At 40.5% G+C, this 25042-nt stretch overlaps 1 protein-coding gene and 1 long non-coding RNA gene across 3 annotated transcripts in view; one reads left to right on the top strand and one right to left on the bottom strand.

Moving 5' to 3' along the window:
• Window positions 1-22061, top strand: part of Ankrd55 (ankyrin repeat domain 55) — an 85491-nt gene extending 63430 nt beyond the window's left edge. Inside the window, exons 7-11 of one of the 2 annotated variants that reach the window (XM_070040942.1) lie at window positions 1848-2032; window positions 6624-6791; window positions 9112-9767; window positions 18936-19028; window positions 21570-22061. In XM_070040942.1, the coding sequence (XP_069897043.1) occupies window positions 1848-2032; window positions 6624-6791; window positions 9112-9767; window positions 18936-19028; window positions 21570-21691 (1224 nt within the window). In that variant the 3' untranslated portion in view covers window positions 21692-22061. The remainder of the gene's footprint in view (window positions 1-1847; window positions 2033-6623; window positions 6792-9111; window positions 9768-18935; window positions 19029-21569) is intronic. The other variant, XM_070040943.1, reaches the window with a different exon arrangement.
• LOC138840677 (uncharacterized) lies at window positions 5307-16454 on the bottom strand. Its single transcript, XR_011376201.1, has 5 exons — window positions 16280-16454; window positions 15239-15286; window positions 12893-12964; window positions 12672-12762; window positions 5307-5475 (listed from the first exon to the last, which is right to left on the bottom strand). It is a non-coding gene; the product is annotated as an uncharacterized lncRNA (long non-coding RNA).
• Window positions 22062-25042: the final 2981 nt, after the last annotated feature.

Here is a 25042-nt window from a genome sequence, read left to right as displayed (position 1 = left end):
AAAGATCACCATGGCAGGTAGAGAGAGATACCAATGAATGAAAGGACCAAGCTTTGTTCTTCTATTATTGTGTCACTAGTTGGTGTTCCTCATAGGCATTTGGTTAGCATTAGAATTAGCAGTACCATGTTCTTCATGGTCATCCCCTTAGTGAAGCAAGGATGCTGAATGAACAGGGCTAATGAGCAAGTTGTTATCCAGTGGTCCATGGGGCTAACTCTGATGGCAGTTTAATACCTGCAATCAAGTCCATCCTTAATTCATTAATTATAGAAGACAATTTGTCTCTAATGAGAGGTAGACTCCTTACAGAGAGTTGTGACAAATTGAAATTTGTTGAAGGTATAAAGTAAAAATTATGGCAAAAATTATTGTTTTGAACTAGATTTCTGCACCAAGTCCTAACAGAACAGACTAAAAACTCAATGGAATCACCACACTGAAGTTCCATGTCACAAGTCCCAGACTAAATGGTTGTCTGACCTTCTAAGAAACCAAAGAAAGATGATGATCGCCAAATTTCTCAACAGGCTGATACTTAGGACAGCAAATTCTTTCTCTTTTAATCCTACATCCTTTTACCGTTACAAACAGCACCAACATGCTCTGATGCTGCTCTTTGTTTAGCCTAATAAGGAAAATAATTTTGCAGTGGTCATTTAGTCTTTGTTTCTGCTTTTATTGCTATTTTTTGTCTATGAAAACGGTGTCCTTTGCTCAGTCCATTGACATGAAATTAAGGGTTGGCTGATCTTAGCATGAAAAATAAAGCCAATTAAAACTTTAAACTGAGCTGGGTAAGTAGCTTACCATGAGTGCTTGCCTACCATGCATGAACCCCTGGATTTGGTCCTCAGTATTGGAAGAAAAAAAGGAGTAATCTTTCAATTATTGTAATTTTTGTCCTTTGACAGATTATTTATAAAGAATATATTATCTAGGTCAGGCATGGTGGCAGTCTTCTATAGTTGCAACTACCCAGGAGGCAGACACAGGAGGAGTGCTGTTTAAGGACAGCCTGGACAAAGTTAATGAGCTACTATCTCAAAAAGCAAACTGAACATGATATCACACATTTGTGGTTTCAGCTACTCAGGAAATGGAGGAATGGGAACCAAAGTATAAAATTGGCCTAGGAAAAAACATAAGATTCTATCTGAAAAGGAATGGAGCAAGACTCTAGTATCTGAGTACCATGTGTGTTTGTGTGTGTGTGTGTGTGTGTGTGTGTGTGTGTGTGTGTGTGTGTGTGTGTGTGTACCTGTTCCTTTTCTTCTCTCTCTTCTCTCTCTTCTGTCTTTCACTTTGAATTTTTTTTTTTTTTTTTGTCAGTTGTGGGCCTTGAACTCTGGGCTTGGGCGTTGTCCCTGTGCTCTTCAGCTCAAGGTGAGCGCTCTACCGCTTGAGTCACAGCTCCATTTCTGGTTTTCTAGTGGTTTATTGGAGATGAGGGTCTCGTGGACTTTCCTGCCTAGGTTGGCTTTGAACCATGATACTCAGATCTCATCCTCCTGAGTAGCTAGGATTTACTCTGAAATTTTAACTTAAATAAACACTGGGTTAAGCCAAGCACTGGTGACTCATGCCTGTTTTCCTAGCTACTCAGAAGGCTGAGATTTGAGGATCATGGTTCAAAGCCAGCCTGAGCAGGAAAGTTCCTGTGAGAATCTTATCTCCAATTAACCACCCAGAAAACTGAAAGTGGCTCAAACTGGTAGAGCACTAACCTTGAATAAAAGAGCTCAGGGACAGCACTCAGACCCTGAGTTCAAGCCCTGTGTCTGACAAAAAATAAAAATAAAAATCACTGTATTGTTCATAATAGGCTTTCTCTGACCCTTTTTCAGAGTGGAAATCGAATTCTATGTTCCATCATTCTGAGCCATCACCGGGGCCCGTCCATAATCAACTATGACGATGAGAGTGGGAAGACGTGTGTACACATTGCAGCAGCTGCAGGTTTCGGTGACATTATTAATGACCTGGCAAAAGTCCCTGAGTGTAACCTGCAGGCTCTAGATGTGGATGACAGGTATCCATGGCAATTCAGGAAGTGCTGGGAACCAGCAGTCATCTTCCCATAGTGTTAATCTTAAACTAAGGCTATCTAAGGAGTTATCCTACCGTATTCTGTCCTTATTACTGGTAATGCCCATGGGTTTGAGGCAATAAAAATTGCTCTATTTTAGTAAGAGGAGGAAAATTCATTGTTATGGAGAGAAATGTTGTGACTACAGTGTTGTCAGATTTTCCACTTTTTGCTAAATGTGTTCAGGTTTCTCAGAAGGCTTTCTATAGAGCAACTTCCTGCTGTGTATCCTTTTTGTTCATAATAGGAGACTTTATTTTCTTCTTTATTCCCAAATTATGTTCTAATGTCAACAAGGTTTTACCCAGAAGAGAACATAGAGAGATTTTGTATTGGATACAAATGGGCTGCTAGACATTTCTTTTAGTTTCTTTTAATCATTGAAAGTGTATTGGCTGGCAGAGGAAACTGAGTCCAAAAAGGTAAAAAGACTTATCTCAGGATAGTTAGCCACTCAGTGAAGGTTTGCACTTCTGCCTTTCAAATGGAGAGGTTTTCATCTACAAGGACCTGTTCACTTGACTTTTATTTTGGCTAGGCAATGAACCAACAGGGTCACACCTATAATCCTAACTACTCAGGAGGCTGAGATCTGAGGATCACAGTTCAAAGCCAGCCTGAGCAGGAAAGTTCATGAGACTCATCTCCACCTAATTACCAAAAACCCAGAAGTGGAACATGGGTCAAAGTGGTAGAGCACTCGCCTTGAGCAAAAAAGCTCAAGGACAGCTCTCAGGCCCTTAGTTCAAGCTCATAACTGACAAAAAAGAAAAACAAAGAAGTGGAAGAAAAATATGAGCATGGCTACTGGAAATATATAAAGCTTATATATCATTTGGGTATGTCTGTACCCTTTCCTATTAAAGTGAAGCTAGCCACCTTCAGACTATGATTTGAAATGATTCACAAACACTCTTTATGATACCTCATGATTTTTGTTGCTGTTGTTTTATATTTTATATGTTATATTTGTTTGTTTTGTTCTGTTTTTTTAAGACAGGAGAGACAATTCTTGGGTTCCACATAGGTCTCAGAAGCTGGAAGTGATTAACATGATGATTTTCATTTAAACTATATATAAGTTATTGAAACTAAACTTTTTCCTAAGAGCAGGTGTTGACCCTGAGCAGATTTCATGTTACATTAGTAACCTGGAAAAGTTGAATCGTTGAAAAAAGGAAGAACAAACTTCAGAAAAGAGGACAGGAACACTACCTTCTTCAAAATACGCCTAGAAGCATCCCTGAACACAATATTACCCATTTGCTTAGTACCATGAACTGAGCAAAGAAAAGCTAGTCCCCCGGATGCTAGGGGAGAAAGTACAAAGGATGGAAGTCCCCTCTCCAAGAGAGCTCACTCCCAGCTCCAACGCCCAGTCCTTGCCGCGTCTCACATACTGAGTTAATCACTTTGCTGCTCCCATCTTTTTTCATGGCTTTTCTGATGCCTAATGTGCAATTCTGCCTTCATTAAGATGAAACTATAACCTTCTGTTAGTAATTGAATTGTTCAATTTTTTCATAGACGTTCGTGTACTAAGCATTTATAATCATTGTAAATTTCTTTCCTTCTCTTTTCTGATGAAAGGTTTTCCCAAAGAAAATTTTTGTGGCAAGTGAAGAAAAAATTAAATAGTACTTTGATAAAAGAGAGCTAGAAGAAGAGCTTGGACAACTAGTCCTCCCAATTATAAAGAAAAAACATACAAAATATATAATTAACGTAGTGTATGCTTTTTAAATTTCATCAGTCAATGAGGTCACAATTCACATTAATAAGCAACTCATTTATCTTCAGGGAGGAACTGTCTTTTACCAAGTTCTCCTCCCTACATATTTCTGGAAATTCTCAGGGGAATGTTTACTTGTTTCACAAACCATTCCATAGCTACTGAGAGTTTGACCAATCCTTACACCCATCATCTCTCCATCTGGAGACTGCCATATCCACATCTATCCACTGCTTGGGTCTGCCAAATTCTTTCTGAATCATGGGTCCTGATTTCCAAGCTTCCCACTGTGATCACAGAAACTTGTTTGCTATTGAAGGACTGTCCTGAAGCTTAGATATCAAAAGGAGCTATAGTTTAAACAACATGAAATTTATTTTTATTTATTTATTTTCATTTATTTTTATTTTTTGTTGGTCATGGGGCTTGAACTCTGGGCCTGGGCACTCTCCCTCAGCTCTTCAGCTTAAAGCTAGTGCTCTACCACTTGAGCCATAGTGCCACTTCAAGTTTTCTGGTGGTTAAGTGGAGATAGAAGCAGTCTCATGGACTTTCTTGCCAGGGCTGGCTTTGAACCAGGACCCTCAGATCTCAGCCTCCTGAGTAGCTAAGATTACAGGCATGAGCCACCAGTACTCAGCGACAACATGCAATTCGATGCCACAAATACCCCAGGATATTAATCAGAGGTTATCTGTATGATGCCCTCATTTCTCAGTTTTCTTTCCTATTTTTAGATCTCTTCCACAGTGATAAGGAATTAAAACCAATGGCAACAGAGTATTTAAAGTGAATTGTTGGATGTTGGTAAGCCTGACTAGATAGATTAATGTCCAACTGTCCATCTACAGAATTTATTGGCCATATATTCTTCAAATTGGAGGGTATAATCTGCTGATGGCTCATTTTGTTTCAGAATAAATATTGCCTGACGACCTCTCTCACAGGGAATGGAGCAAATCATATCTGTCATGTTCAACTATTCAGTGATGGTTCACTGTATTGAAATGAATATATCACACTATTAGGTATCATGAAAATGCTTGTCTAGCATAAACTGAGGAGGAGGGTGTTTAATTGACAGAGAACATAATTTATGTGGGAGGACTATGAGACTACATTGCAAACATACACACTGTAGATGAATATGATATTTACATTCTACAAACATATCCTTATGTCCAAGTAGCTGCAACTGAGTCTTCTCTGCACAGACCCAGGCTGCCTCCATGCCTGAGAGCACCCTTCTCTTAAGAGCACCCTTCTGCCCAGGCCTCCACAAATGACCTGATATACCCTCCTTTCCTGCCCTAAGATTGGCCCATTTCCAGAATGACTGACAGGAGAGTAGCCTTTCTCTTCATTCATAGGAATATCTATCTTGCTATTTGACTTCCTTACCCCATCCCCTAAGGGAAAAAGTCCATATACAATATGGTTACATCACTACACCATTCAAAAATGCGGTTTATTTATTCAGTCTTGAATTAAAAATGAATTACATGGCATCCACTGTTCAGTACTTTCCATAATGATCTGATGACCAATGCCATCCATTCTCAATCATCTTCACTGAGCTGGCAGCAATGTCTGAGCAATTTACAAGTCCACTGTTTCCAAACATCGTAACATATAGGCACAGAGCAGCATGAATCTACACATAAGAAAAAAAATAATACAATCTGAAGAAAGGCAATTCTATCTCAGTTGGTTGATTTTTTAATGTTTTTTTGTTGTTGTAAAAATAGTGTACAGAGGGTTTACAGTTACATGAGTAAGGTAATGAGTACATTTCCTATGGAGCGTTGTTACCTCTTCCTTTGTTTTTCCCCTACCATCTCTTACCTCCTCACCTCCCCAACTCCTCCCTCTTACCCCCCAGTGGGTTAATTCTATATGCATTATTTAAACCACCCTTCTCAAACTTCTATTATAGATAAAAGTAATTAGATATGTAACTATACAACTTGTGGGCAGGGATGGGAGGGGGAAACTGTGGGCAAGAAAGAAGTGGTGGCATTGTCCAAAAGAGAAATGCGTGCATCACCTGAGCTGTGAAATGGTTAACACCTCTATACAACACCTTAATAATGATACAAATATTTTAAAGCAATTAGAGAAAATGTTTACATACATATAACAGGAAAGATCAATACTTTCAATACATACAGAGCCCATACGGAGTAGTGAAAAACAACTTTATTAGAAAATTAGACAAAGCTGGGTATTGTCACACACACATAAACTAAAGCAGCATGGTTGTGAGTTCAAGAACAGTTTGGGCTACATAGTGAGACCTTTATACAAAGGTCTGTTATGAAAGACATGACAGACAGACAGACAGAAGACATTACCAATAAATGAAGAAATTTTCAATAAATAAATGCAATGTCAAACATTGATTTCAAGAGTTGGGCTTAATCTTAAATAAAGAAAATCAAAAGAAAACAATAGCAAAGTATGACTTTTGCCTGTCAAGTTGGCAGCATACCAGACATTAGAAAAGGAGTAAGGACGCTGTTGTAGGTGGATAAATTGAGTGGGTCTTTCTGGCACTCTGTATCAAGAGCTTTTTTATACTTTCTCTTGTAGGAACTTCTCAGAAAAGCCAAGGCAGGCCAGAGAATACTTAGAGCTAGAGGTGCCCACACACCATCATCTTTACGCTCCATTTCACACAAAGTATTTCCATATTGTAAATACAAAGTGATTTTCCAGCTTCATCCCCACTTGGAGTAGAATACGCAGTCTAGGAGGAGTTCATGCGCTCAGACTGGTGTTCTTCCTGTGTGCTTGCTGCAGGACCCCCCTGCACTGGGCTGCAGCTGCAGGGAAGGCAGAATGTGTCCGGTCACTGCTGGAGCTGGGCATGGACAGCAATCTGAGGGATATCAATGAGAGCACGCCTCTAGCTTATGCCCTGTACTGTGGTCACACTGCGTGTGTCAAGCTTCTCTCCCAAGACAGCAGGTGAGTGCATCAAAGGTTTGTGAAATTGTGAAAGAGTTTCAAAATCACCAACGTGTAAAACTAGCGAGAACTGAGTCATCTTACAATCGTATAAATAATAATAATACTTATGCAACGAATTATATGTGCTTGCTATTGTCTAACAGTAAAATGTTCTTCATTTTTGTGGGAAAATTTCACAGTAATAAGACTGAATCCATCCTTCATTCACAGGACTTGAATCTCTGCTTTCCTTTTCCTCCTTTTCTTTTTCCTGTGGTACCATGTCTTATTAATCCCCTTTTGCTTAAATCTTCAGATCTCAAACTTCTCAGGACCCTTTTACACTCTCAAAAATCACTGTGATGCCAGGTGCCAGTAGCTTATGCCTATAATCCTAGCTATTCAGGAGGCTGAGGCTGAAAAATTTGAAGCCAGCCCATGCAGAAAAGTCTATGAGAATCTTATCTCAAATTAACTACCAAAAATCTGGAAGTACAGCTGTGGCTTGAGTGGTAGAACATCAGTCTTGAGCTAAAAAGCTATGGGACAGAGCCCAGGAAATGAGTTCAAGTCCCAGACCAACACACACACACACACACACACACACACACACACACACACACACACACACACACACACACACACACACACACACACACACACACACACACACAATGTATACTGGAGGCAATAGTTAACCATATTAATAACTTTTAGTGTCTTGACAGGACAATAATTAGTTAAATGCCTATTTATACAGCATGTGTATTGATGCTACTGTTGTCCTAATTTGTGCTAAGGGGGTGCTATACCTACACTGCATCAACAAACAACTTATAAACATAGTTTTCATGTCATGAAACTCCTGAAAGAGTCTTGGGAATACCTCCCCTAAGTTTTAGTGATGCATGGAGAAATCTATTGGGTGAAATCACAGCCTAAAACAGAAGAAAGCACTGTTGTAGAAAACACTGAAATAGTTTTCATTAGTGCTGGGACCATATTCTGCATGGGAAAACTTGAAAGAATGTTGGAAGTCCCCTGAGGTTCTCTCTAGGGGCCCTGAGCATAGAGAGGCTGCTTTCAATACTTCAAAAACAATGTTATGCAAGGTGAAAGAATGAAGATCAAAACAGATCATGGGAATAAGGACCATCACACACTGTGTAACCTGTAAAGAAAATATTCCCTGCATTCAAAGCAGTGGTGTTTTTAAAGTTACAGATTATAATACTTCACTCCAAAGAGGGATGCTGCAGTCTGAGTCCTGGGCCGTGTGTAAGTCAGGTTTCATCATTAATTCATACCACAGGAAGCATTAACTCCATTGTGGCTTCAAAAGAGAATGGCGCAGAGTTTCCAAGGAATAATAGAGTACTGCCAGGGGTGGGGGAAGAGGGGAAAAACCTCGTCATAAACAGAGCCAGCCACTTACTGCTGGCCTTTCCCCAGGGTATCCAGCTGCTTGCTTTCCTCTGCTGCCATACCCAAACATGGCAGACACACATCAGCTGGAAATCTGTCCAAGGCTTCTCTCCCTGGATCCTTTAGTATACTCTTTGTGTGTGTGGTTGGGGGTGGGGGGGGGGATGCTGGTTTTGGGCCTTGAACTCTGAGCCTGGCCTCTTTCTGTACAAGGCTAGCTTTCTACCACTTGAGCCACACACAGCTTCACTTCCAGCTTGTGTGTGTGTGTGTGTGTGTGTGTGTGGTTAATTGGAGAAAAAGAGTCTCACATACTTTCCTATCCAAGTTGGCTTCAAATAGCAATCTTCAAATCTCAGCCTCCTGAGTAGCTAGGATTACAGGTGTGAGCCACCAGCACCTAACAATGTTCTCTCACTTAAAAAAATATTTTTAATTGGCAAATTTGTCAGAAAACATAAAAGGAGAGAAACAGACAAGTAGCCTGGTGGATAATTCCAGCTGTGCTTCAGAGAAGATCCGTTCTCTGGGATCTCATTTAGAGAAAACCTAAAGCCACATTCTCCTAGCCTGCAGCTTCCATCCTCCCATGAAGCAAAGCCTAAACTCACTCTTCTTTACCTCTTTACATAAAGCTTGTACTCCTGTGTGCTTGAGAAGAGAGAACAGCAATACTTGTAGGCTATTTGACCTGAATTAATCTTGGTGAAAACAGGTCAACTAGAGGTAAATTGCCAAAGCAAAGCCCTTAAGGAGCAAGAAGGATCTGACTGTACTGTACTAAGTGATCAGAGAGAGCCACCTCCACCAGGGGATCCCCGTAAATGATCCCATACAAGCTCAGTAAGCAGGTAGAATGAGGGCCAGTATTTCTATCCTCACATACCACCCTTGGTCCTTTGTATTTCCATAGAGCAGAGCCTGCTCGATCCCTTCCTTCTCAGAGTAATAGACCTCCCAAGAAGGAAGGACGTTTCAGCATGCTCAACCAAATCTTCTGCAAAAATAAGAAAGATGAGCAGAAGGCCCATCAGAAGGATCACAGCAGGGACCGACACAGGGGGCAGGACACCTCGGAAGTCGATGACATCATTACCACCTTTGACAGCATCGTGGATACCAACTGCCAAGACCACCCTAGTGACCAGGTAGCTATGGTTGACTTTAAGAAGAGGACCTCCGAGAATTCAAAGTATCACTTGTCAGACAAGAAATCATTAGCCCGGAAGGGGCTTCCACCAATCAGAACACAGAGTCTCCCACCTATCACCCTGGGCAATAACTTCCTGACAGCCTCCCAGGGGACCACTTCCCAGGCCGGCCTGAGCTCAGGTGCTCAGCATACTACCCAGCGATCGCAGAAAAGTCGAAGTGAGCAGGACTTACTAAATAACAGGACTGGCTGCCAGATGTTAGATAACTCCTGGAAAGGTGATTCTAATCAGGTTTTCTCCTACAAAGCTTGGACTGTGTCTTCTTCTGATAAGCTGTTAGACAGGCTGCTCGCTGCCCGACCTAGTCACCAAGAGCAACCTGGGCCACCACATCTTCCTCATCTTACCTCACCAGGTAATGCCCTTGCTTGCTTTCCCATTCCTGGCAGCCTCTTACCAGAAACACAGTTTCAGGCTCCAAAGGTCAGTAGCCTCCATGGCAGGGAAAGCATTAGATGAGCAAGTAGGACCTTTGTTGTTGTTTAATTGTGGCTGCCATGGGATTGGGGCTTTCCAGGCTATGCAGTTCTGCTTTTCTGCCCTGAAAATGATCAGGTAACTGGGTGCCTTCTCATCTTCCCAGCAAATGTGTGTCATGTCTCCCAGCCTAGAGCAGGAATAATTGTTATTTTCACTAGAAAGGATTCTTAACCAGAGGTGTGTGGCAAAATCACTCACAAGCAGTTGATTTGTTTGTGTGGTAGACTGAACATTGTTGAGAAAGGAAGGGAAATAGCAGTGTTAGACCACACATTTACATATTTATTACTTAAGTCTCACTATATGTAAGGATTATCTGGCAATATTCCTTCCTGTCTCTTCCTTTAAGTACTCAGGGCTCCTCACCCAAAGTTACTAATGCATGCTATTAATTTTTTTATTATCCTTCCAAAGATATTTCACTTACACAGGTATCTACATTTATACATATGAAATATACCTGTATCTCTCTTTTCAATAACTGCAGTATTTATATTTTTATAACATATGGATGTATATGTATATATTCCCTCTCCTTATACATACATGTGTCACATGAAACAATTTATTAATTTAAAAACATTGGCAAGTGATTCTGCTTCTGAGGTCTGTGGGGCTACAAAGTAGCTAAAATCACTTCCCACACAGAGCATGTTCACTTGTCTGAATGGATTAATTGCCAATTTCTAAGACTTATGACAAGTTATATAACAAATACAAAACTGGTAGTTTCCCTTGAGAAATTGAAAAATCTGGCAACATTGAATTCCCAAATTCCCTTGTGGCAGTAACTGGCTAGAGCTGAGAAATCTCTGTCATCTCAGTTGCCACTGTCCCAGGTTCAACCTAGTTGGTACTACTTATTTGAAATCAGCCTTATACCTCCCTGGCTTGCTCGATTGGCTGGTTCTCTCTCAATTGAGCTGTTCCTCCAACCAGGCTTTTTCCTGGTTATTTTGGAGATGGATTCTCAAAGACTTTTCAGAAAAAGCAGCCCCCCAATCTATGAGCCTCTGGATCTCAGTGTCCTGGAGTAGCTGGGAATACAGGCGTGAAACACTAGTTCCAGGCCCATCTCACTTATTTTTTTTTAATCAACTATTCTGCTCTCATTTTTTCTAGTAGTAGGATTAAGAGATAAAACTATTTCTTGAACCCATATTCCTACTAAGAGAAGAAAAATTGAAAATGAAGAGGACAATACATGTCTTGAAAAGTAGCTGAGGGCCATGTTTCTTTTAGAAGGAAGAACATTCCTTCATGTTAATACACAATGAGTTGGGCTCTCTTACTTTACTGGCATATGCCTGATACATGAATCCCTTGAATCTGAATATGACTCCCTTTTCACACATTTACACATACTTAAACTAGGATAAATATACAGAAGTCCTGGTATCTGAGGTAAACACTGAAGGTTTAAACTGCCCCGTAAAGCCATGAGCAAGAGTTTTATAGTTTTGCTGCAGAAAGATGAAGGGAACACGTGATTCTGCCATCTTTTGAGACCTTAGTGGCCTCCAAGGCCTCTAGTTAGCTTGCTTTTGGGAATTATTCCTTTCCTGATCAAGCTAATCCTTTCTCTTTCCAAATGCATTTTGAAAGTCTTTTTTGTTTCCTAGACAATCTTGGGATATCTTTTCATATCAGTTAGGAGTTCAGCTGCCTGTAACAGAAACCCAAAGTCACAGTTAAAGAACATAGATGGTGGTATGAACCACTGTATTCTCAGCCCTAGACAAAGCGTTCAAGGCCAACCTGGGCCCCATAGCACAATCCTAGCTCAAAAAGAAAATCTACAGCAATTGTTACTAAACCAAGCATGTTGTGCTTTCTTCTCAGTATACCAATCACTGATACAATGATTTTTGCAAAAAAAAAAAAAAAAAAGTGAGTTCCTACATGGCCAAGCATAGATATCCTCAAATCTCAAATCATCTCCTTGAGTATAGCTTTTTGGGGGCATTTATGGGATAAAGAATTTTGGGGATATAGGTATAGGGGAAAGGTGATAGGAGGTCAAATGGTCAGTGGTATGCCACACAAAGTCACACTTCATGGGACACATGTCCTGTGGTATGTAAGCATGATCAGAGAATAGAGTATTTACCTTTTTTTTCTGGGTCTGGTCATGGGGCCTGAACTCTGGGCCTGGGCGCTGTCCCTCAGCTCTTCAGCTCAAGGCTATTGCTCTAGCACTTGAGCCACAGTACCACTTCCAGCTTTTTTTTCTTTTTGCTTATGTGGTGCTGAGTAATTGAACCCAGGGCCTCATGCATGCAAGGCAAGCACTCTACCACTGAGCCACCTTCCCAGCCCCGAGTATTTACCTTTTGAAATGAAAGACCACCCATCAGACACTTGGGTGAAGAATCAGTGGTCAACAAACTAATTCATCAAGCCCCGAAGAGTAACCAAAGTAAGCATTACCACAATCCACAATCCATGTGTTAGAGGTGTTATCTGCAACAAAGCTAATGTGAGACTTACAACATGTTAGCCAGATAACTGAGGGGGGCTACAGGTGCTCAGGCAGGGAATAAGTACAAAAGGCTAGTTAGGAAAATGAGACTAGGCTAGCTGTCTTTGCTGGCTGATAATTATGTTAGGATTCTGTACTCCCATTCAGTCTCAGTGAGTGTGGTCATAGATATTTTGCTAGTTCCCTGAGAGATGCTTCTGAGCTTCTAACGGTGAAAGACATACAATATTTACAATTCTAAACTCTTTTAGTAAATTCCCAGTAAAATGTTTCAGGCAATCAAACAATAGTACTTACTCTGTGATCCCCAGTAACTCAGGCTCCTTCCTTCTGTATGATCCAAAGCCTAACATATGGCTTCTTCTCCAGGTCATGTCACATTCAATAGCTGATGGAAAGGAGGAAGGAAGGGAAAGAGGAGGTGGATGTCCCCACCTGAATTAACCCCATTAAAAATCTACAAGTTCCACACTTCTGCCTGCATCTCATTGGCCAGGACTTTTGTCACATGCTCATACCTTATCTGCAAGGTAGACTGGGAATTGTAGTCTTATAGCTGGGCATATGTCTCTGTCTTCAAAATGGGACTTCTGTTTCAAAAGGAGAACAAAGTAGATATTAGATATAAAACTAGTACAATCTGTCTCATGTATAATACAACATTTTCTGTATTACTTGAAGTAAAATAATTTAGACATTTAATACATATGTTAAGGGCATTGCTTAGTCCCCACTGAAGCAACCAGGAAAGTCCTAGAGCAGCTGAACAGCAAAAATGAGATGCAAAACTCTCCAAGGGATTTTTTTTTTTTTGGTTGGTTGGTTGTAGGGCTTGAACTCTGGGCCTGGGCGCTGTCCCTTAGCTCTTCAGCTCAAGGCACTGCTCTACCACTTGAGCTACAGCACCACTTCCGGGTTTCTGAGTGGTTTATTGGAGATAAGAGTCTCAAAGACTTTCCTGCCCAGGCTGGCTTTGAATTGTGATCCTCAGATCTCAGCCTCCTGGGTAGCACCCGGCTCCAAGGGATTCTTAAGAAATTAGCTGTGTTTACAGCAAAGCATTTATTTTTTCAACAGTCAGTGCTAATTATAACTAGGAGATAGATACTGAAGGAAACTGAGTCATGATAAGCCAAATCTTCTGAGACTTCAGTTTATAAAGAAGCTTTAAAGGAAATGAATTTGCTAAAATGATTATGCAACTGATTTTTTTGTCGTTGAGGATCAAATGCAAGCCATTGCATATGCTCAGCATGTACTCTTACCACTCTTACCACTGAGCTATAGCCCTGGCCCACACTGACTTTAAAGTGAGTTTTTTTTTCATGTTTGGACACAAAGTTTTTAAGTGGAAAGAACCTTGGTCATCCAATTTCCTCAGAGGTAAAGAAGAAGGATCTTAAAGCCCTACCATCTAGGTCTAGACTCTGCCTCTGTTACTTCCTTGTTGTTATTTCATCTCTTTAAGCCTTTCCGTTTAAAGGAGGGAAGATTAATTTTGGCTCATGATTTCAGAGACTTTAGCCAATCCACCGGGCTCTGGACATGTGTAGAGATTGAACATCATGACAGGAGATGTGTGGAGCAAAGTGGCTTACCTCATGGACACAGAGGCAGAGATGACAAGGGTTCAGGGTAATATATAATTCTAGAGGAGACATTTTGAAGGACCTACTCCCGTCAATAAGGTTCCTCCTGCTAAGTTTCTCTCACCCCTGGAGACTTCCTCATCTACTGTGACAAAGCTACATAACTTTTATTTTAAAGATAATGCAATTTAAGCTGAGCACTCCTTAAGAAGGAGGAAGGGAGGGAGGGAGAGAAGGAAGGAGGAAGGAAGGAAGGAAGGAAGGAAGGAAGGAAGGAAGGAAGGAAGGAAGGAAGGAAGGAAGGAAGGAAGGAAAGGAGGAAGCAAGGAAGCAAGGAAGGAAGCAAGGAAGGAAGGAGAGAAGGAGGGAAGGAAGGAAGGAGGAAGGAAGGAAGGCAGTCCAATATGATGAACAGAAGAATGAAAGGAGAAAACCATCAGCTATCCATGGTGTCCCTGCTTCCCATGGAATCTCCGCCAGGCTTCATCTCATCCAGCTCCCTCTATGTGTGTGCCCGTCCTTGTGGTGCTGGCTCCAGCTTAGTTTCTTGGACCTTAGTGTCACCATCCTTTCCTGTATCCCTCCAGCTGTGGCCAGCCTTTCACTTATTCTTCACTGTCCCACTGTTTGGCTTCCCAGCTTTTCTCTCATGCATATAACTGATTTTCTATATGAATTTCCCTCTGCTTGAAAGAACTATAGGTGTCTGTTTCCCTAGGTGAAGTCAGATTGATGTCAAGAAATGTCATATTTCTGGACCAAGAGTTCTGACCCTCTAGACATAGGAGCTGGGACTGTTTTTGTCTCGTGGGACCCTTTCTGGTCACAATTTGCACATGCTACAAACGTTCAATGATTTGTTCTATCTTGTAGCCAATTAATGATATGTTCAGAACTTGAACACAGATTTCCTTAATAGGAAAATGAAGTCCTATTTAGGAATAGTAATATGTTCCTCTCTTTAAATCTTTATTGGTTTTCCTACCAATTATCTCTCATGTAATTTTTCTTGTCAATTACATTGTTCTCCACTAAATGAAAAGATTTTTCTGCCTGATGGACTGTATTCGTGTGATCATTTTTATCCCCACATGACCCATTAGTTTTAGAAATACTGAGCCTTCTGCATTAAAATGGAAGGGTTCCCTGGAAGGGTTTAAGTTCCTAAGTCCAGGAACATTGAAACTGAGCAGATTTCTACAATGAACTTCCATATTTTCACCTTAATGTGTTAAAGCAATATAATACCGTAAGTCAGACTATTGGGCCACTTACTTGAACTTGGGTAGTCCCTTTTGCTTTGGCCTTTTTCTCCTTTCCTGCCTAGGTTCAGTGGAAGAATAATGCAGGTTAGAAATGCCACTATTTGAATTCTGGGCAGCTGCTATCCCGTGCTTACATCAGCAACTCTGAACAGTTAGCTGTAATGATGATTACTTAACATTTATTGAGACCTGTCAGCAGGCTAGATGACAGATGGGGACGAGGCACTTATTCTAATGAGTTGGAATGTGGAGCACCTCTGTTTAATTTATTGTGAGCAGCTTTCAGAGAAAATGGAACAGAAAGCTCTGCGGTGTTTTCTGCTAGCCTGGTTATTTACAAGGCATCACAAGAACAAAGTGCTCACTTCCTTTCTCCCTCTAGGGAGAACTTCCTTCTCCAGAAGTTTCTAGATTATCCCAGCAACAATGCACTCTTCTGGCTGAGCAGGTCAGATCCTGTGACCTTTCCATTTAAAAACATCAGCAGCTTTCTCGATTTCCAGGACAAAAGCTAAATTCCTTAACTGGACAAACACAGCCCTCAGTGTTGCTGTCTGACCTGTGTGCCACTTTGGATTTCTCTCCTCTCCAGTCCCCGCTTCCTGGGCCTCACCAGTTCCTTGAATATTTCTCAATTCCTGGAAAGTCACCTTTGCACTTTGTGACTCTTTTGCCTACATTTCCATTTTAGCCTCTCTCCACTGTTAAACGTGACCAATTCCGCCAATATTCTAAGACCCAGCTCAAGCCGCGCATGGCGGCACACGCCTATCATCCCAGCACTGGGGAGGCAGAGGCAGAAGGATCTCAAGTATAAGGCAACCCAGGCTACCTAGTAAGACCCTGTCTCAAACAAAACCAGGGGGAGCAAAGTCAGCTGAAAAGTCACCTTTCCTGTGAAGAGCAGCTGAGCCCTGTAGGAGGGGTGACCCTTCCTGTTCCTAATGTAATTATCCCTGCCTTGTGGAGGGCTTCAGTTTTCAAGGCAGAGGAGAAGTTTTTACCCCCATCACATAAGTGAGGAGAATGAGACTCACAGAGCTCCGCTCACCTGCCCAAGGTTACAGATTACCGAAGAAGTGGTTAGGTGAATGGCAGACCTCCCCTTCCACAGCAATGTTTTCACATGTATCCCAGCGTTACTTTGTGGCTTCAGAATTACTGAGTTTGCCAGTATTCACTCCCACTTAAATTACAGCCCCTCTGAGCACTGGGAAGTGCCCCCTTCTCTGTACCTTCAGTTGGAATACAGTGCAGCAGTGGCTTCTCAGTAGATGGTTGACTTGACAACAAGGAATGGAGGATAGGGTGGAGTTAGGGTCAGGCAAACTTGGTCTGCCAAATTAGCCCAGAATGTGATCTCCAAGAGTAGGGTAAAATGAGGAAGACAATGGTACCTATCTCTGGAGAAAAAGTGTCAGCTAAGGTTAAACAAGATGATGCCTGCAGTAGTTATCCCGGCTTCAGACCATAGAAGGTATTCAATAAACACTATTTATAGGAAGTGGTGCTGTAGCTCAAACGGTAGAGCGCTCACCTTGAAATGAAGAGCTGAGGGACTGTGCCCAGGCCCAGAGTTCAATCCCCATGACCGACCAAAAATAAAAACAAAAAAAAAAAAAACAAAAAAACACTATTTATAGTTACCAAAGTCATTGCTTAGTCTTGTAAACATGTGCTCTTGCCTTCGAGACGAGCCAATTTGAGTTTTAATATAATTCTACCCAAGAATTTTTTTTTCAGTAAATAATGGCTCCTGAAGTTGTTTGATCTTCAATGTTAAAGGATTAAAATATAAATAAAGTGCGGTGGGCTCATGCCTGTAATCCTAGCTAATCAAGAGGCAGGCTCAAGTGGTCTGCAAGTCTGAGGCCAGTCATGGAAGAGTTAGTGAGACCCAGTCTCAAAAACAAAATATAAACATCAAGTCTAGAGGCATAGTTGAAGTGGTAGATCCCTTGCCTAGCATGCTGGGGACCTTGAGTTCAATGCCCACTAACATAGAAGAAGAAGGAGGAGCAGGAGGAGGAGCAAGAGGAGCAGGGGGAAGAAAAGCATAAAACAAGAAATTTTGTTCAGTCTCCATTGAATCATACTGCTTAAGTGGTTCATTTAAGTAGGTGGAATCTTGACTAGTTATTTTTTCTTTTGTCTTCTGCCAAGGACTACTTTACCCAAATAGAAAACTTTAACTTCATGAGTATTGCTAAAATGATTCAAGTCCTTTCTTACTAGACTACTAAGTATCAAATCTTTTTTATATATAATGTTGACTAAGTGCTTTACTTTTTTTAAGCTAAACACTTCATACTTACTCTCCAATTTATTAATTGCTAGAAAATTCAGATACAATTATTTTCCCCACTGTATAGATTTGGAAGTTGGGGCATAGAAGATCACACAGCTAAAATATAGGGAAGCAGAAAATTCAGCCCAATCCTGGCTAACCTTGGAGATTGAAGCTCTCAGCTATTATATTACTTGGCCAGCTTTCAAAATGTACTTAAATAACTTTCATGTATGCCTTTCTATTTTCAGATATCTAGAACACCCATCTTTTGTAATCAGTAGTGTGTTGAATTTTTTAAATAACAGGCTCCACTTGATGGCCAATTTCAAACACCAGGTTGATATCAATCAATTCCCAAAAGAATGTACCCATCAGCCCTCCAGCTCAGATTTTATGGTCATAAAAAGGGCTATTTCTTTAGAACCTCACCTAGCTGTCTTCTGGTTCAGTGTTTTACAATCCTGTGCACATTTGCATTACTTGGAAGCTGAAGAAAATCTGCCATTCCACCTCTAGAAATCCTGGTCTAATTGACCTTGGAGGTAGAAAAGGTAGTAGTTGTTTCTTTAAAATCACATGCTTCCATGTGCAGCCAGGATTGAGAAACTTTGCTCTAGGAAAAGCCTAGTCATCACTCACTCACCAAAGATGGGGAATAGATATGTGTAAAGATATGCCAGGCAAGTGACTGGTGGCTCATACCTGTAATCCTAACTACTCAGAACCAGAAATGGCACTGTGGTTCAAAGGAGTAGAACACTAGCCTTGAGTGAAAGAGCTCAGGGACAACATCCAGACTCTGAGTTCAAGCCCCACAACCAACAACAACAAAAATAATGTAATTAAATTTAAAAAATGAAGATATGCCAGACTCAGATTATTTTTTAAACTTTAAATTTTAGCTAGGCACTGGTGGCTCACACCTGTAATCCTAGCTACTCAGGAAGCTGAGATCTGAAGACTTCGGTTCAAAGCCAGCCCAAGCAGGAAAGTCCATGAGACTCATCTCCAATGAACCACCAGAAAACCAGAAGTGGTGCTGTGGCTCGAGTGGTAGAGCTTTGGCCTTAGCTGAAGAGCTGAGGGAGAGTGCCCAGGCCCAAAGTTCAAGCCCCATGACTAACAAAAACAAACAAACAAACAAAACTTTAAATATTATAAAGTAACTGACTGCATGCTTATAAAATTTTATTTACACTACTCCATTCCAAGAATGGTTCCTGGTTCCTTCACGCTTAAATAACCAATGGAATCTACTAGTAGTAATGCAGTTGAGTGTGGCTAGTCTTTATTTCATTGTTTGTGTACATTCAATTTAGTGATCTGTAACAACTTTCATGACTCTCTAATCCGCTGCATGTTATAATTTGTGTTTGACTGAGTCTCAAATGACTAATATAAATATGTTTGTTCCCAGGACAAAATTTTCAGCATCTATCCCCAAACAGACCCAAATTCAGGGATCTTCCTTTCATTCGGAACAACCTAGCTCCCCTAACAGACCAAAAATGTAAGTATCTGGAGCTGCTGCCTGAGCTTCCTTTGCAAGTGTGCACACATTGTCTAGCTCAACATTATTTCACCTCATGTTCATTTCTAAAATAGCATCAGGTGCTAATACCTATAAATGCAAGAAAATGGAGGCAATCTATGAAGCTCATTAAAGTTTGGTAACACTAAATCTTTTCCAAAAAATATTTCTTGAAAAATGAATATTTGCTCCATTCAGAAAATGTTGTGTTGAGCTATAAAAAAAATAACAGGATTGTTTTCTGTATCTTATTTGAGATGTCTTGAAGAAGATAGTTTAAAAATTCTTACTAGTCATCTTGTGTTGAATGCATAGAAATGCATGCCCTCTCTGTACTTATGACCCATGATTCCTAAGCAGAGAGAGGGCTGTTTGTTTCTGAGACAGGATCACATTCTATAGCCTAGCAGTCCTTGAATTCACAATCATCCCCCCTCAGCTTCTCCAAGTGCTGAATTTACAGGTATACACCACCATACATGACTTTGCCTGATTCATTTATTTGTTGTTATTCATTTACTTTATAATATCTCATATTAAAAATATTAAAATACAAAAGATAAACATACTCTCTTAAACCAAGGATCTTAATACTTAAGTGTGCCTAAGTGTGTTACTGGTATTTCCTATTGAAAGTAGATTCCGGAGCCAAACTCCTAGAGAGTCTAAATTTATATATCCTGGTACCTGCATTGTGAGTTAAGCTTTATTATTAATATACCCATTGTGCAGATGGGAAAACTGAGTTCAAAAAGGTTACATGACTATCCTAAAATTATTTATGTAGTAAATAGCAGAGCCAAGCTCAAAATTACAGGATATTAAGCCAGTATGGCAACACATGTATACCTGTAGTCTCAACACTCAAGAGGCTGAGGCAGGAGGGTTGGGAGTTGGAGGCCAAGCCAGAATTATATATGGATATATTATCCAAAACAAAACAAAACAAATAAAACATCCTGCAGGATATTGAGACAGCTGCATCACTAAAAAGCAACATTTAATGAACTCTAATTTTCTCCCTATTTTCCTACTTAAGCCCAGACATTTATTACACATATGCTGAGAGAGAGGGGGGAGGGATGAAGGGAGAGAGAGAGGGAGGGAGAGAAAGTTATCTCCACTACATCCACACCTGACTTCTGAGTTAGATTATTTAGGTGATGTCTTAATTATTTCAGACAAGTTCCTTAACTCTTCTGAACAGTGTTCTCACTGGGGCTGGAACTATAGTGTCTGTCTGAGGAGACTGTTGGGAAGATTAAATGGGATGACATATTTACATTTGGAAAACACTTAGTGCATTGTTTGCAAAGAACATTTCACTATGCTTTTCTTCCCCAAGCTACAGTTCCAAGCGGACCAACAAAGAGCTTTTAGAACCTTTCAGTGGAAGCAGTAACCGTGGGGTCTTACCACAATCCCATCTTTTCATAGACGAGTAAATAAAGTTAGAAAAATTTGTCTAAGTTTGCAGAGTTAGAAGGAGAAACCTAGGCTTCTTCCTTGACAGATAGTTCTTTTGCCCTTAATATATATATGGAAAGTGAGTTCTGGGTGTGCAACTTTTATTACTGCATGATATTCAAGCTTGAATCTGTGTGTGTGTGTGTGTGTGTGTGTGTGTGTGTGTGTGTGTAGTATTGAACATTGAACTTAGGTCCTTGTGCTTGTTAAGCAAATACTCTATCACTTGAACCATGCCTCCCAGTCCTTTCAGGCTAGGCTAGGTCTCACAGTCTCACACGTTTGCCTAGGGCCAGCCTAAGGCTGTGATCTCCTACCCACATCTCCTGTATCACTAGGATTATACATGTGCTCCACCATGCCCCATCTTGTTTATTGAGATGAGCTCTCACTAACTTTTTGCCTGGGCTGGCCTCAAACTGTGATCTTCCTATTCTCTGCCTCCCTAGTACCTGAGATTACAGGCAGAATCCATTGTATCTGACCTCTAAATCCACATTTAATCAGGACTGTAGTCACAAAGACATCTAGTTAAGGTAAGAGTCCTAGTGTCTTGAATCCTGGTGGAATGTGGAGAATCTAGCATTTTTGTTTGGTAAGGCAGAAGCTATGCTTTGCAGAATTAAATTTTGGGAGATGAGACCAAGATCCCTGGTGAAAGAAATCAAAACAGAAGGGCATCCTAGGTACTGCCTAAAAGAAACCTGTGGACCTTTAGAATACAAATGTCTCAGATCCTTTTTAGAACCTTGGGCTTACTGGACTGTCCACCATAATTCTTCCCAAAGGAAAGTACTGTGCCAGGAGCCAATGGTGATGAAATCCAATTTGGTACAATCTTATACTTGTGAATATTTGAAATCTTTGACCATATAGGGTAAGACTGAATAGAAATGTGCTATTAACTAGATATGCACTTGTTGGACTCAAGCTATTCCTCTTGAGTCAAACTCCTGCCAACAAGACTTCTTAGAAATATCTCCACCCCTCAAGAAATAATACAGTTCTATGTCTTAAGTGTCTTGTTCAATGCCTCGCCCTCCTCTGCCCCAGTTCTATCTGGAGAACCCCTAAGAACAAACCGAGTGCTTCCTGCGATTCCAAGTCAACGGGGACAAGGCCCAGCAGCTGAAGAGGATGACCACACTGCTAATCCCACCCATGACACAAATTAAAAACTGTGGGCCACTGCCTGTGGAAATTCAGATGACATATATTTTCAGCTGTCAAAGTGCAAGATTACTCCAGTTTGTATGAACAAAGACTGATTTAGCAAGCTGCATTCTACATGCCATTTGGTTTTATAATTCAAGATTTTTGATTCCAGAAGAAGTATTTGGATAGAATCTTGGAGTATGCATATATTATTAAGTCTGTGAGTTTCTGTAACTGCTACATGTCATAGGAAACTGTGTTTTTAGCTGGGAATCTTAGCTGTGTTTGGTTTGCTTTGTGGCATGTTTGCTGATCTGTCTGTCTGCTGAATGATTTTGTGATGTTATATTTTTTTGATGTATGCTTTGCTGAATAAAAACAACAAGAAAAGTATATCCCAGACTTGTTCTTCACATTTTCTGTAATTCTACCTCAGATTGCTAAAGCTTCAGTAAAATAAATTCCTACTACTAGTCACAATCTATGGCTTTTTAAAAATGCACTATCTTCTGTAAAATATTTTCTAATATTGTTAGTTCCCACTATAACTCAAATCATTTGACAATATTTATGTCCTTTCTCTGTGACTTGATTATTTCCACCTACTGTTATTTTCAGGTATAACTGATTATTCCAATAATAAGAAGATCATGTTAGTTGGCAGGGTGTATATCCTGGCCTAAAAGAATTGAATAGACATTTCCCACATTCCTCAAATACCTACATAGTTAATAATTCTTCAGCTGGGTGCAGTGGTTGACGAGACTCATTTTAGTTATGCAGGAAGTGTAAATAGGAGACTTACAGTCCATACCATCTTGAGAAAACAAAATATAAAACTTTATTTCAAAAATAACTAAAGCAGAGGCTTAAATGGAGTGCATCTAGGAAGTACAGGCCCTTAATTAAAACCTCAATACTACCAAAAAAAATTGTTTTAAAAAAACTTTGAAATAGTGTTTTCTGCTCACTTACTGCCCAATAAGATAATGGTCACTCCACATTATTTCTGAGGCTGAATGTTATGTAAATATCTCTATGATATCATTATTACTTTTGAGTGCGTGTGCGTGTGTGCATGTGTGTGTGTGCACGTGTGTGTGTGTGTGTGTGTGTGTGTGTGTGTGTGTGTGTGTGTGTGTGTGTGTGTGTATTGGTCCTAGGGCTTGAACTCAGAGCCTGAGCACTATCGCTGCACTTCTTCACTCAAGGCTAGCATTCTACCACATGAGCCACAGCTCCACTTCTGGCTTTTTTTTTTTTTTTTTTGTACTTAATTGTAGACAGGAGTCTTAGGAACTTTCCTGCTCAGGTTGGCTTCAAACCTCAGGCCTCAGATTTCAGCCTCCTGAGTAATTACAGGCATGAACACCAGTGCCCAGCAACATTACTACTTTATATGAAAAGTATTCCTTTACTAAGTAGAAGCTCCTTAGGGGCTAAATTATTATTCTTGGACTTTGTACATCTAAAAACTTGTACAGTGCCTTTGCAAAAAGTAAATGATTTTTTTTTTCAGAAAGGAAGGAAGTAGAGAGATAGGAAGGGGGCTGGCAAGGGTGTGAAATGTAGGAAGTGATCATGAAGAGGTCACAGTCCCATTTTGTCAATAACAGTTCTGTGAACCAGAGGTTGTAAAAGAGAAAAGCCTGTCTATCAACCTCCCGCTGAGCAGTGGTTAAAGTGAGGGCAAATTAGAAGACAAAGACTTCTGAAGGGTTTTCTTTTTTGTTGTTGTTTTGTTGGTGGCCATTTTTGTGTGTGTAAGCATTAGACTGTTAAAGCTATTTGTTACGTCCCCAGGCTACATCTGAATCCATGCCCGTGCATATGTCAAGTTCTACATTGTCTAGTTAGTCAGGGTAGGCTAGATTCAGCTCCAATAATAAACAACCTCAAACTTTCATTGGCGAAAAAGAGTTTGTTTCTCATCTACACTTCATGTCCCACTCCAGCTGGCAGAGTTGGCTGATGTGGGTTCCATCTTGATACGTGCCTTCTTGGAAAGAATTTCCCTCGTGTTTCATTTGGCAAATCAAAGCATGCGCACATGACTAACTTCAAGGAGTGGAAGAAGGAGAAAACATCACCTATGTATCTAGAGAGAGGAAAACTGGAATATTATTGAAATATCAAAAAGATTAAAACACTCACCAAAGCTGAGTGGCCATTTAAGGATAATGACATGCCCTTCCACTAAGCTGATAAGAGGTCAAAGCAATTTGTAAATGTAGCCATCCATGGAAAAAAGCCAGGGTTCCTGAACACCTAGATTTATTTATACACACATATACACCATCTCCCAGGGTTGGACTTTTCCACCCAATCAGCTTTGGAAATGTTTTTGTTAGCTGCTCACTATCACTTCTTTAAATAGAGCAGCTGTCTTTTGCCATCTGGCAAAGTTGCTTATTGGGCAGATTCACCCTTGGCAGTAGCTAATCAGGTATTAAGTGAAGCAGGAGAGATCAGGGAAAGTAATGCATGGGCAACAGCAGCTGGAAATCAGAAATGAGCACTGTATTAATGAGTAGCTTCAATAAAAACACACAATAACTACTATCTATACACTCTCATTAAGCTCTCAGAGAAAGAAAAGCGGGGGTGGGGCACTTTTACCTCTAACCCTGCCCTCTTGCCCAAATGATTACCACACTCTGGGAAATGAGCAAAAATATCTTAAAGAAAGCCAGCAGAGAAGTGGTTGCAAAGGAGAAAAGAAGTTATCTAAGTAAGTCACGTCTTTTTGGGGGTTTTGTTTGTAGTGTCATTAAGTCTTAAAATCAGGGTCTCACAGTTGCTACACAGGTGCTCTGTCACATAAAACATGTCCCCAATCTTTTTTTGCCTTTTTTTAAAGTTATTTTTTCAGGCAAGGCCTCATGTTTTCACCCAGAGCCTCACATCACAATCCTCTTACTCATGGCCTCCTGCATAGCCGGGATCATAGTCTTGATTGAGATAGGGTCTTGCTAACTTTTCCCCCATGCTTTCCTCAAACTGTGATCCTCATGATCTCTGCCTCCTAACAAGCTGGGACTGGAGGCATGGACCATCTTTTCTTTATTGTCAAGGTGAGGTACTGTGGGGTTACAGTTACATAAGTAGGTTAATAAGTACATTTCTTGTCAAACTTGTTACCCTTTCTCTCATTTTTCTCCTACTTTCCCTCCCCCCCATTCTCTCACCCCCACATTGGACACAACATGAACTCATCTTAAAGAGAGCATCCGGCATCTTTGTCAGAATGACCCAGATACCCAGTTATCTCTATCATGATAACAAACAGATGGATCTTAGTATTTCTAGACTCATTTGATAAGACAATATAACAGCAAAAGTGATTAAATATACCAGGTATCTAGAACAAA

The sequence above is a fragment of the Dipodomys merriami genome, unplaced genomic scaffold, assembly GCF_024711535.1.
Source record: "Dipodomys merriami isolate MVZ:Mamm:240054 unplaced genomic scaffold, mDipMer1.0.p SCAF_30, whole genome shotgun sequence".
Taxonomy (NCBI): domain Eukaryota; kingdom Metazoa; phylum Chordata; class Mammalia; order Rodentia; family Heteromyidae; genus Dipodomys; species Dipodomys merriami.
Note: the sequence above shows the minus strand (reverse complement) of the source record. Positions and strands in the feature narration are given on the sequence as shown.